General features: G+C 41.5%; 1 protein-coding gene across 4 annotated transcripts in view; it reads left to right on the top strand.

The window, feature by feature from the left end:
* Positions 1-12,431, top strand: part of LOC115132029 (voltage-gated potassium channel subunit beta-2-like) — a 113,340-nt gene that overhangs the window by 37,823 nt on the left and 63,086 nt on the right. The window contains exon 1 of one of the 4 annotated variants that reach the window (XM_029664213.2): positions 4,193-4,883. The exons of 2 other annotated variants lie outside the window; for them this stretch is intronic. In XM_029664213.2, coding sequence (XP_029520073.1) covers positions 4,405-4,883 — 479 coding nt within the window. In that variant the 5' untranslated portion in view covers positions 4,193-4,404. Of the gene's footprint in view, positions 1-4,192; positions 4,884-12,431 lie in introns of those variants that run through there. One more of the 4 variants, XM_029664214.2, reaches the window with a different exon arrangement.

Genomic DNA, 12,431 nt, shown 5'->3' with positions numbered 1-12,431 from the left:
TGAGTAGCAGGGCGCTGAAATGTTGCGCGATTTTTAACAGAATGTTCAAAAAAGTAGAGGGTCGACTGAAGAGGTTAAACTCCGTTTTTCACAATTCCTGACATTTAATCCTAGTAAATATTTCCTGTGTTAGGTCAGTTAGGATCACCACTTTATTTTAAGAATGTAAAACGGCAGAATAATAGTAGTGAGAATGATTTATTTCAGCTTTTAATTTTTTCATCACATTCCAGTGGGTCAAAAATTGTTTAACTTGGGTCAAACGTTTTGGGTAGCCTTCCACAAGCTTCCCACAATAAATTGGATGAATTTTGGCCCATTCCTTCTGACAGAGCTGGTGTAACTGAGTCAGGTTTGTAGGCCTCCTTGCTCGCACACGCATTTTCAGTTCTGCCCACAACTTTTTCTATAGGATTGAGGTCAAGGCTTTGTGATGGCCACTCCAATAGCTTGACTTTGTTGCCCTTAAGCCATTTTGCCACATCTTTGGAAGTATGCTTGGGGTCATTGTCCATTTGAAAGACCAATTTTTGACCAAGCTTTAACTTCCTGACTGATGTCTTGAGATGTTGCTTCAATATGTCCACACAATTTTCCTACCTCATGATGCCATCTATTTTGTGAAGTGCACCAGTCCCTCCTGCAGCAAAGCACCCCCACACCATGATGCTGCCACCCCCGTGCTTCACGTTGGGATGGTGTTCTTCAGCTTGCAAGCATCCCCCTTTTCCTCCAAACCTAACGATGGTCATTATGGTCAAACAGTTCTATTTTTGTTACATCAGACCAGAGGACATTTCTCCAAAAAGGACGATCTTTGTCCCCATGTGCAGTTGCAAACCTCAGTCTGGCTTTTTTTATGGAGGTTTTGGAGCAGTGGCTTCTTCCTTGCTGAGCGGCCTTTCAGGTTATGTTGACATCGGACTCATTTCACTGTGGATATAGATACTTTTGTACCTGTTTCCTTCAGCATCTTCACAAATTCCTTTGCAGTTGTTCAGGGATTGATTTGCACTTTTCACACCAAAGTACGTTCATCTCTAGGAGACACAACGCATTTCATTCCTGAGCGGTATGACGGCTGCGTGGTCCCATGGTGTTTATACTTGCATACTGTTGTTTGTACAGATGAACGAGGTACCTTCAGGCGTTTGGAAATTGCTCCCAAGGATGAACCAGACTTGTGGATGTCTGGTATTGGCTGATTTCTTTTGTTTTCCCCCTGATGTCAAGCAAAGAGGCACTGAGTTTGAAAGTAGGTCTTGAAATACAGCCACAGGTACGCCTCCAATTGACTCAAATGATGTCAATTAGCCTATCAGAAGCTTCTAAAGCCATGACATCCTTTTCTGGAATTTTCCAAGCTGTTTAAAGGCACATTCAACTTAGTGTATGTACACTTCTGACCCACTGGAATTGTGATACAATGAATTATAAGTGAAATGATCTCTCTGTAAACAATTGTTGGAAAAATGACTTATGTCATGCACAAAGTAGATAGTTTGTTAACAAGAAATTTGTGGACTGGTTGAAAAACGTGTTTTAATGACTCCAACATAAGTGTATGAAAACTTCTGATTTCAACTGTACATGTCTTAACAATGCAATGCAAGTAACCATTTCAATAGAATGTCACTGTGACTACTGTTGATAGACGTAGCTGGTAAATTCCTTCTGGCTATCTACTCTGATTTCAGAGCGCTCTCATCTGAGTGCAGAATAAATGAAGAATTTACGAATGCTCAACACCCATTGAATATGGCCGGTGTCAGTAAACGTTGGCAAAAAATGTAAATTGTTGCCAGCAGCACAGTTGCAGTCACCAACGCTCTGGATAAAATAAAAACAGCCTAACCAGGTCTGCTAGGACGAGTAAAATGGTCAAAGTGAGATGTTCTCTCATTTGTGTCTGGAAGTAGCTAGCAAGCTAGGCAACGTTAGCCAGTTAGCTTGGGTGCTTGACTGCTGTTGTTAGGACAGAACACTCTGCTCAAGCCTTAAATAGATGGGTGGAGCTAAAGCTTAAGAGGGTGTGAACAATGCTGAATGGGTGTAGACAAAGAAGAGCTCCCCAGTTTGTAGAAAAATATATAAATGCCATTTTCTCAAAAGTTAGGTTACAAGTTTATCAATTTTCAAAGCAGAATCCATTGTTCCTCAAATGCAGTGTATGATATATCATTTTGTAGCTATGTGTGCTTTCATCCAATGTATAAAAAAAACACAATTTCAAATTTTGCAATGTAAGACCGAATCAAGGTGGTCGTTCACACGTCTATACATTTCAGCTGTTTCAAAAACATTGCTCTGCTATTAGTATTTTTACTGTATGAATGTTGGGCTCAACAAGACAATTCTGTTAACACTGGCCATCTTAGAGCAGGGCAACTGTCAGGCATTACAGTAATGTCTCTTGAGAATCTCTCAAAACACTGTATTTTCAAGTATTGTGGTGGCAGCACCACGTTATGGATAGGCTTGTCATCAGCAGAGACTGGGGGAGTTTATCAGGATAAAAATACATGAAATTAGCAAAGTCCAGGTAAAAGGTTAGTCTTCTTCATACCTAACCCTGGGATAGAGTTTTTTTTTCAGCTGGACAATTACACAAATTTGTAAGCCAAAGACACACCAGAATGGCTTTCCAAGAGGGGTAATTGCTGCCAAAGGTGCTTCTACCAAGTATTAACTCTGAGGTGTGAAGTCATACACAATCAAGACAACTTCATTTTTAGATTTTTTTGATTAATACATCTTTTTATATGTTTCTTTCACTTTGAAAATGTGGTGTAGATAAGTATTGAAACAGTCTAATTATATCCCTTTCTTTAGATTTCAGCAAAATGTGAAAACTGTGCAAGAGGTGTTATTCCACTAGGCACTATTTTGTAGAATGGATACGATTGTCTGTTATGAAGGGAATCGAGTCAGTTATAACTATAACATTTAGATAAGCAACATTAGCGACCAGATCACCTCAGATTGACTCAATTATTTGATGTTTCTTCGAAGTGAGATGTATACAAACGTGAAACATTCACAACCATTGTTTTATGGTAAGCAGTGGCAAACGATAGCGGAAGTAGGCAATGGGTATTTAAACGAATCCGAAGTAGGCAATGGGTATTTAAACGAATCCGAAGTAGGCAATAGGTATTTAAACGAATCGGAAGTAGGCAATGGGTATTTAAACGAATCGGAAGTAGGCAATGGGTATTTAAACGAATCGGAAGTAGGCAATGGGTATTTAAACGAATCGGAAGTAGGCAATAGGTATTTAAACGAATCGGAAGTAGGCAATGGGTATTTAAACGAATCGGAAGTAGGCAATGGGTATTTAAACGAATCGGAAGTAGGCAATGGGTATTTAAACGAATCGGAAGTAGGCAATGGGTATTTAAACGAATCGGAAAGAAGGATGACTAAATAAAAAATGAACGTGAATCTAAAAATAGTGAACTTGTCTTTTAAAATAGCATTCCACGGGGCCTGAAGCTATAGTGACCTCTAATTATGAAAGAGAGTAGTAATGTAAACACACGGTTGAACATGAGAGCCACATGCAGGGTCTCTTCCTGAACATTTTACACCGCATTTCTTCACATGTCAACGGCCAAAAGCATTGCCCTGTGCATTTGCTGTTGACTTTTGTATGTTGACACGTGGCGTTACGATGTAGTTCTCCAAAGACGGACCTTAATCTGAAAGTTGATTTGATTAAAAGGCTAGCGACCCGCTCTCTCTCCATCTGTCTATTTTTTGACAATCCCACAATCCCAAGTTAGTGGACAGCTTTAGATAATTGGGTGCTGGCCAGTTCTCAAGAGAGTCGTCACTCAACTTGCCTCTCACTCCCTCCTGCCACGGCTGGAGGTGGCATAATGCTATGCCCTCCTCCTCCCCCCAACATTCTCTTTGCATGCCACTGTACTCACACACGTTTGCTCCTGCCACCAGAGAGGTTCTGACAGTGCCACACTCCAGTAACACCACACGTTTCACCTTGCTTACTGGACCACACCCACCCCGGAAGAGCCCCTATATCAGTTTTAAATGGCGCCCTTGTGTTTGTGTCTCTTACACAATGGGGCGAGGGGAGAGGTGGCGGTGCTGGTGGAGGGGATTGCCTGCCAGCTCTGATTACAGGCCGTGATGCATGGGGCTGGGGGTGTTTTTGTCCTGTCACCCACTCAGAGCAGAGGAACAGGTGCTATTTAAAGCCACTGCTTTGTCCCACTCCCCTCCGCCTCGCCTCAGGGGCTCAGTGGCCACACACAGCACCAGCACTGCACTCTCTGCATCCGTACAGTCCGTCTGTCCTGTCTGTCCGTTTGACGACACTGCTTCGGGTGGCAAACCTATACTGTCTCTGACCGGGGTGGGCACTGGCAGTGCTGCCTGGGCATGTTTGGCACACACAAAAGCAGCCTGAGCGAGGTGCGGGGTGGGCACGGGCATGGAGGGGCCGGACGTCGTATGAGCCGCCAACAGAGTGTCCCTGACCACCAGATGCCCAAGCCGGGTGGCAATGGAGCTGGCAGCGGTGGTGGCGTCAGTAGCGGCGGGCAGGGGCCTCCTGTAGCCAGCATGAGGCGGAGCAGCAGCGTCAGCAGCGGCGGAGGCAACACCGGCAACTCTGGCACGGGTAAGATGCTGTCCTTGTCGTCGATGAGCGAGAGCGTGCGCAGTGGCCTTAGCTGCTTTCTGTCAGAGCAAGCTCTGGATAATGAGGAGCGGCAGCAGCGCAGCGACCAGCTGGCTGAGATGCAGCGGCTGAGGGAGGTACGTGCCGCTGCCCAGCTCAAGAACCTGGAGGACTTTCTGAAGATGAACGCTGTGTCCCTGCGGGAGTGTGTGTCCTACACCACCGGGATGAGGTACAGGTAAGGGCTAAGTGGGGAAGTGGGATGGGAGGCTGGCATGAGCCACAGGTTAGCGATGAGGTAGAGATGAGGTACAGTCCTAACACATCTTTAGTAAACCAGCACCTAAGGAAATACAATCTATTTTGCACTCCTCAACTGGGCTAATGGCCTTGGGCGGGCATAATATTGAGGTTGAAGTTCTCAAAGGTTTTAGCAAGATAAGGGCTAAAGGTTAGCAATGAGATTGGGATGAGTTTTAGGTAAAGGGGAGGAGATTATCCTCATCCTCAAGCCAGGCTCAATGTATGAGATTAGAATGGTAGATTGTTCTACTGTCCATAGCAAGGCCTACTGTCCATAACGTATACAACCTGAGAGAGAAGACAGAGGGAATCAGCCACACACTGCTGATTTAACGGCAATCTCAAGGAACTATTTACGAGAATGAAAGGTGGCAGTTTTCTGTGATGGTATAATGAGTCCATTATCTCTACAGTTTGCATCCATAAATAGCCAATGGGAAGGATTATCGTGCCTGATAGCAGTAGGTCTTTTTTGGAGTGTGAGCACACCGGGGTGCGGCCCGGGCTCAGCTTTTAGTCTGTTCCCCTGGATTAGAGGATTCTCTCCTGTTAAGCCTTAGGGACAGCTCTGCCATTGACAAACAACTAAATGTCCAAAACCAAGTCATTAAAAAAAAATGTGATGACTTGAATCAATGTGGAAAACTGATTGGATTTGCAAAAAGTTAACGTAAAGGAATTGAGTCTCTTTTTCACCCAATGTACGTGTCATCCCTAACTAGACATAGGGGAGTGTCAAAAAAGTTTTTTTTTTTTTACACGTTGTGTTATATTCCACTTAAATCCACTTTACAATTCTGTGATTGGGAAATGGAAATGATTGGGAAAGACATGTAGAAAACAAATAGCCCTTTATTCAATTCATACAGTGCTCCACATACAGAATCTTACATGAAACACATTTTGTACATGCTAAATATCATTCTTGAAACACCTCAAACAAGATATTTATTATGTCAGTCAGTTAGATATGCAGTCCAGAGAGACCAACTCAGAATGTTGTACCTGGGATACAGGAGAACAGACTGAAGTTGGATCGGATATGATAAGTTGCTAACCCAGTACAGCTTGAAGAGTTTGTCAATTGCTCAAGTTAGGCCCTCATCCTCCAGTCGGATGGCAACGTTGTCGTTCCTCGCAATGTTCAAATACTGGCGGGCTGCTCTGTTCGGAAGGCGAAGGCACACCGTACAGGGAACGGATGCTAGTTCCAGGCTGAAACCAAACAAACACAAAATATCTTTACAATAAAACATGACGAGAACTAAAAAGTTGCCCAATCATTTACTTTCGGTTAACATTAGCCAACTGCTAGCTTAGATACAGAACCTTACAAGTTCTAGGAGAACTTACCTCAGATGCCAAAAATATATATTGAGTGTGCGACTCTATTTATTTTTATAGCTTACAGTGCATTATGGAGGAAAACAGGTTCAAATTAACTGGGACATTTACTATTTGTATAAAACAGGGCTAAAATGTTACCCTTATCAAATGTTCCCCTTGTTCTTGTTTCTTATTCCTCCTGCTAGCTGGCTCACTCCAGGCTGTCAGTTGAACTTCTTATAGTGTGTTGCGTGTGGGTCACAGTGTGGGACCGTGGCCTAGATGCACAATGACGTCGGATCTGCAAAGTCAATAATCAAGCACATTTAGCATGTGTTGTATGGTTTCCAGCTTTTAACACATTAATTACAGGAAGTGACACAAAATGTGTCAGAGTAGACACTACACATAAATTGTGTTGTTAAACAACACGTTTTATATGAATGTATACACTGGCAATGGTTACCATTCTTTACATGACAGCAGACACCAGGGTTGGGGTCAATTCCGAATGTCTGAGTTTAATTAAATGCAAACAGTGTTTTTTTTAATTGAATTGGCCACACCTCACAGGAAGCAGAATTAGAATGTTATTTGAATTGAAGCAAGTAGAATTTAATTCAAACCAATTCAACTGAGACGTGAACGTCTCATTAATTTGACAAATCTTTCATCAAAATATATTAATGCAAAGAATACACATACCATTTCGAATATTAGTTTGATTACAACTCAAAGATGTAAAACAGTATTTGTCTTTGTCATGAGGTGTTACAGATGTCGGATCTTAATATGACCAATTTTGTCACAGGAGGAAAATAATCCTGTAGCAGGAGGATTTGAAGGGATTTTTAATATTTAGAATTGCCGCCAGGTGGCAGCTGGAAATGGTGTTTCGATGAGTGCAAATCAAATGACTAGTTAGTTAGCGTTGGCTGAGAAAAAGTTTTTTAGCTCCCCATATGATCTCTGTTTGTCTAGCCACCTTGTCATTGGCATAAAGAATGAACAGATTAATTAGATGTGTGTGGAAATAGCTAGTTACCTATTGGTTGCCACTAAATAAACTGGCTAAGCTAGCTAACTACTGTAGCTGCAGTGTCAACCATAAAAAAAAAACTAAAAAAAAACTGTGTCAACCATGATCTAGCTAACTTTAGCTAGCTGCAACGAGTCAGTCCACCCCAGCATCCTCCCATGCATTGCTCTCTTTTGCTCTGTGTGTGTGTGTGTGTGTGTGTCATTCTGTTTTTATGGGTCTATAAGCATCTCTGTCAGTGTATCATCTCAGTCAACCTTTTTGTACCATATACAAGAAATCAAGTTTTTTTTTGTCTTTTTATTGACAGCTTGTAAAGGCACAACCAAAGGAGAGGAGAATAAAATAGAAAATACCCTTCAAAGTGGAAAGGAAAGAGAAGGAGGATGAAGGGTAAATCTAGAAGGGACACAGCTTTTGTCAAAAAATGTACTTTTCGTAACATAGCAGGTTAGGAGGAGTATGTTAAGGTTAGGAAAAGGATTAGGGTTAGCTAGAATGCAAACAATTTAAAATGTATTGACATCAATTTAATTCCATTGTAAAAGGTGTCTGATTTGCATACAGTACCATTCAAAAGTATGGACACACTTACTCATTCAAGGATTTGTCTTTATTTTTGAGCCAGTTTCATCAAAGTGCTTGATGATTTTTGCGACTGCACTTGAAGAAACTTTCAATGTTATTGAAATTTTCCGTATTGACTGACCTTAATGTCTTAAAGTAATGATGGACTGTTGTTTCCCTTTGCTTATTTGAGCTGTTCTTGCCATAATATGGACTTGGCCTTTTACCAAATAGGGCTATCGTCTGTATACCACCCCTACCTTGTCACAACACAACTGATTGGCTCAAACGCATTAAGAAGGAAATTCCACACATTTACTTTTAACAAGGCACACCTGTTAATTGAAATGCATTCCAGGTGACTACCTCATGAAGCTGGTTGAAAGAATGCAAAGAGTGTGCAAAGCTGGCATAAAGGCAATGGGTGGCTGCTTTGGTGCCTACATGTTTCCATACTTATTATTTCATAGTTTTGATGTCTTCACTATTATTCTACAATGTAGAAAATAGTAAAAATAAATAAAAACCCTTGAATGAGTTGCTGTGTCCAAACTCCAAATCTTTTTAGTATACATTCACCAACATCACCGTCATTGAAACTGTACAGCCAATGGACTGTTTGATGTCATTCTTCATTAAAACTACCTGTGCTGGGGGACATCTGCAAGATGGTGCTGGCAGGCTTTAATAATAAATGAATGTCAAATCACAATTGCACTAAGTTGTATTCTGTCACAGTTTACCATAAGGTGTAAAAACTACATTTGTACCTAGTACTTAAGTACTTTTCTGAGTGGATACTTTTTTACTCTTACTTGAATAGTTTCTTTAGAAAGCAAATTGTATACTTGAGTAAATTACAATCTAAGTAACACTACTTTCATTTAGGTACGGATTTTCATCACTCTACCCACTTCCGCAAATTATACATAGCCTTACTATAAAACGTGGGCGAGCATCCACACTGGAGGCCTACATCTGTCAATCAACTGATGGCCCAAATCAACTTACCAATTTAGCCAGGGAAACACAAACAGCAGATTATTGGTTTTCACACCTTTCATTATGTGACTATTAATAGGCTAACGGGTAGCCTACAAAATGTAGCCTATTGGAATATAATCAAATAACAAGGGGCCTATTACAACCATCGATGACACTAGATTATCGCCAACTGATGTCTCGTTAAACCATCAATATACGTTAAACCATCAAAATTCACCTGCACAACTGATCTCAATTCCAACCATTGTTGGTTACATCATCACCGTTCCCCAAAGAAAATATTTCGATGTTAGCTTAGTCGCAGATCTGTAAATATTGACGAGATGGTCATTGCTCCACCCTAACAACGGTAGTCGTCCCAAAGGCAGGAATGCAGGCGACAAGCTTAGGCCTGCATATTAAGCCCATAGAAACACATTGGGCTTATTCTGGATTTATTTTGGCGAGTGAGCCCTCTCGCTTCGCCTTTTCCTCTCTAACTTAGTGCTGCTTGCAACCAAAGTCAGTCAACATATGTTCGCCCTCTTGTTGGTATTGTAATCCAAACAATTTAGTCCTTTTTGAACAGACTAGAAATAAAGTATTTCCTCATTTACCACAGCCAATCTGTAACAATTTATCTGACACTTTGTGTGAATGGAAACTAATGTTGCTGTACTTTTATAATTTTATTTATTTACTATTTGTGTTATCCAAAAGTGCCTGGTATGGTCATTTCTTATCAAGATCGGGAGTAAAATAATCCTGGACTGTCCATATTTGAAATGTGTTAATACATCAAGTCAAATGGGAGATTGCGTTATTTGTGCCAGAAGGGCTTGGGCAGGAATAGAACCCACCCTGACACAGTATCCTATTTACACTTTGTAGTACATTTTGACAGAAGAATACATGTTTCTGACTCATATCAATGCCACAAAGGCTTCTTTCTTACTGAGAAGTTGTTTTTTAGGGGCAGTTGCTCTTTAAATTCTAGGTCCTTTGATTCAAATTCAATTCAGATTCTGCTTCCTGTGGGGCGTGGCCAATTCAAATGATGCTAAACAAAAATATTAACGCAACATCTAAAGTGTTGGTCCCATGTTTCATGAGCTGAAAAAAAAAGATCCCAGAAATGTTCCATTCGCACAAAAAGCTTATTTCTCTCAAATGCTGTACAGATAGTTGTTTACGTCCCTGTTAGTGAGCATTTCTCCTTTGCCAAGATAATCCAACCACCTGACAGGTGTGGCATATCAAGAAGCTGATTAAACAGTACGATCATTACGCAAAATGTAATGTTCATTTCTCTACCGTAAACCGCCTCCAATGTCGTTTTAGAGAATTTGGCAGTACGTCCAAATGGACCAAAAAACACAGAAGATGTGTAACCACATCAGCCCAGAACCTCCACATCCAGCTTCTTCACCTGCAGGATTGCCTGAGACCAGCCACCCAGACAGCTGATGAAATTGAGGAGTATTTATGTCTGTAATAAAGCCCTTCAGTGGGGAAAACCTCATTCTGATTGGCTGGGCTTGGCTCCCCAGTGGGTGGGCCTTGCTCCCAAGTGGGTGGGCCTATGCCCTCCGAGGCAAACCCATGCTTGTGCCCCTGCCCATCCATGCGAAATCCATGGATTAGGGCCTAATGAATTTATTTCAATTGACTGATTTCCTTATTTAAACTGTAACACAGTAAAATCTTGAAATTGTTGCATTTTGTATTTATAGTTTTGTAAAGTGTTAATTAAAATTCAAGAATTGAATTGGAATTAAAGAGAAAGCCGCAACTCAATTCAGAATAGACCCCAATCCTGGCAGACACCCTCATTATGTGGGAGGGTAAGACTGCATATAGGACTATTATGTGAATTTACATGATAATGTTTTGTTGAGTATAGACAGCACAGCATTGGAGCGTTGTGTGGCATTATAGGATAGGATACAAATAAACCAAACCCACTGTGGAAATCAGGTGAACTTGCCTCAGTGCAGCTGAACTTGCTTCATGTTGCGTTCCTCTGCCCACGCGTTGCTGATGCATGCCAGATCTTACAACGCCTGGATAGGTAATTTAAGTATCATATAACCACATCATATGTTATAGCAATCTGTCAGTCGATTACACAGTCGATGACATGGAACGCAACAGAGTTTCATCCAGCATTTCCTTCAGAGTTACAACCTATCCAAATGCACTTCCTACCGCTTCCCCTTGGCCTTAACAGTTCTATGTTTGGAGATCTGAAGGGTCTGGATAGTAGTGTAGTGGTGGAGCTTCTGCAATATATTGCTTTCACTGTGCACATCTGCAAATATGGATGGAGTTAGGGCCAAGGGGGAGGGAGCAAACTGGGACCGGCTGGTGTCTGGTGTAATCACCAGAGGTGTCAGCTGACCCTATTATGTTGTGAGCGTAAGATGACAAACGATCAAAAACCCATCATGCCAAGCATTCATTAAAGCAGTGGTCCTCGATGCTGGTCCTGGGGACCTAAAGGGGTGCACATGTTTGTTTTTGCCCTATCACTACACACCTGATTCAAATCATCAAAGCCTTTTGATGAGTCGATCATTTGAATCAGCTGTGTAGTGCTAGGGCAAAAACAAACACGTGCACCCCTTTGGGATCCCCAGGATCAGGATTGAGAACCAGTGCATTAAAGGAATGTACTCTGGGGACATCACAAGCAATGTAAACTACTTTCAGCTCTGTTCAAAATAAGAGATCAGTTACTTCGAGTGTCACTGTTCACAAGTCATTGTCGCCACCAAATTGGTGATTGAAAGACAGTTGCTGTTTTGACCTGAAGCCATGCAGAATAGACTCGGGGATATGACATGACTGTATGACACATGACATCCCATGATCCCCGTGACTCGTTGTCTCAGAACGAGGTTTTCTTCTGTGAGCAATCGCTTGAGTGCGACAGGTCATTGTGCTCTCGAGTTACTCAGGCCAAATTGCTTGTGAAGATGGCTCTCTCTGACTGACTGGAGTTTGGCCTGGCCTGTGCGTAGCACACCTGGGTTCAAATACAACTTGAAATCATTTCAAATAATTTAGCTGTGCCTGATTCAGTTTGTCTGGTGCAATGGAACCAATGCAATAGTCACAAAATGACACACCCTGCCCATCTGGCACTCCAAGCAGGCTAAAGCAAATGCAGAAAGTATGTAAAAGATTTCAAATAGTATTTGAACCCAGGTCTGGTGAGTAGTTTGTTGGCCGTCCTCTGAAGTTTCCCCACACTAAGCTATAATTACTTTCTGTTATCAACTCATCTGGGTGTAATTGGAGCTTTATCACAAGTGCTAAGTATATATCGAATGCTGTCATCGGCTCTACATTGATATGTAATTGATGGCAGTCGTGCCTTTTTGTTTCTCCTTATTTGTGAAAGTGTGTTATGGGAAGATGCCGTTAAACTTTTATGTGAGTACTTTCCTTCACTAAATTTTCATTATGTACTTATTTACAAAGATGCTCTGGTTTTTCCTTATCTTGAAAGTATGTTATTTACAGTCAGACACAGCAAAGAATGGTCAAGTCTTGATCATGGTT

Source organism: Oncorhynchus nerka, linkage group LG7 (assembly GCF_034236695.1).
Source record: "Oncorhynchus nerka isolate Pitt River linkage group LG7, Oner_Uvic_2.0, whole genome shotgun sequence".
Classification (NCBI taxonomy): domain Eukaryota; kingdom Metazoa; phylum Chordata; class Actinopteri; order Salmoniformes; family Salmonidae; genus Oncorhynchus; species Oncorhynchus nerka.
This window is presented reverse-complemented; position numbering and strand designations above follow the sequence as displayed.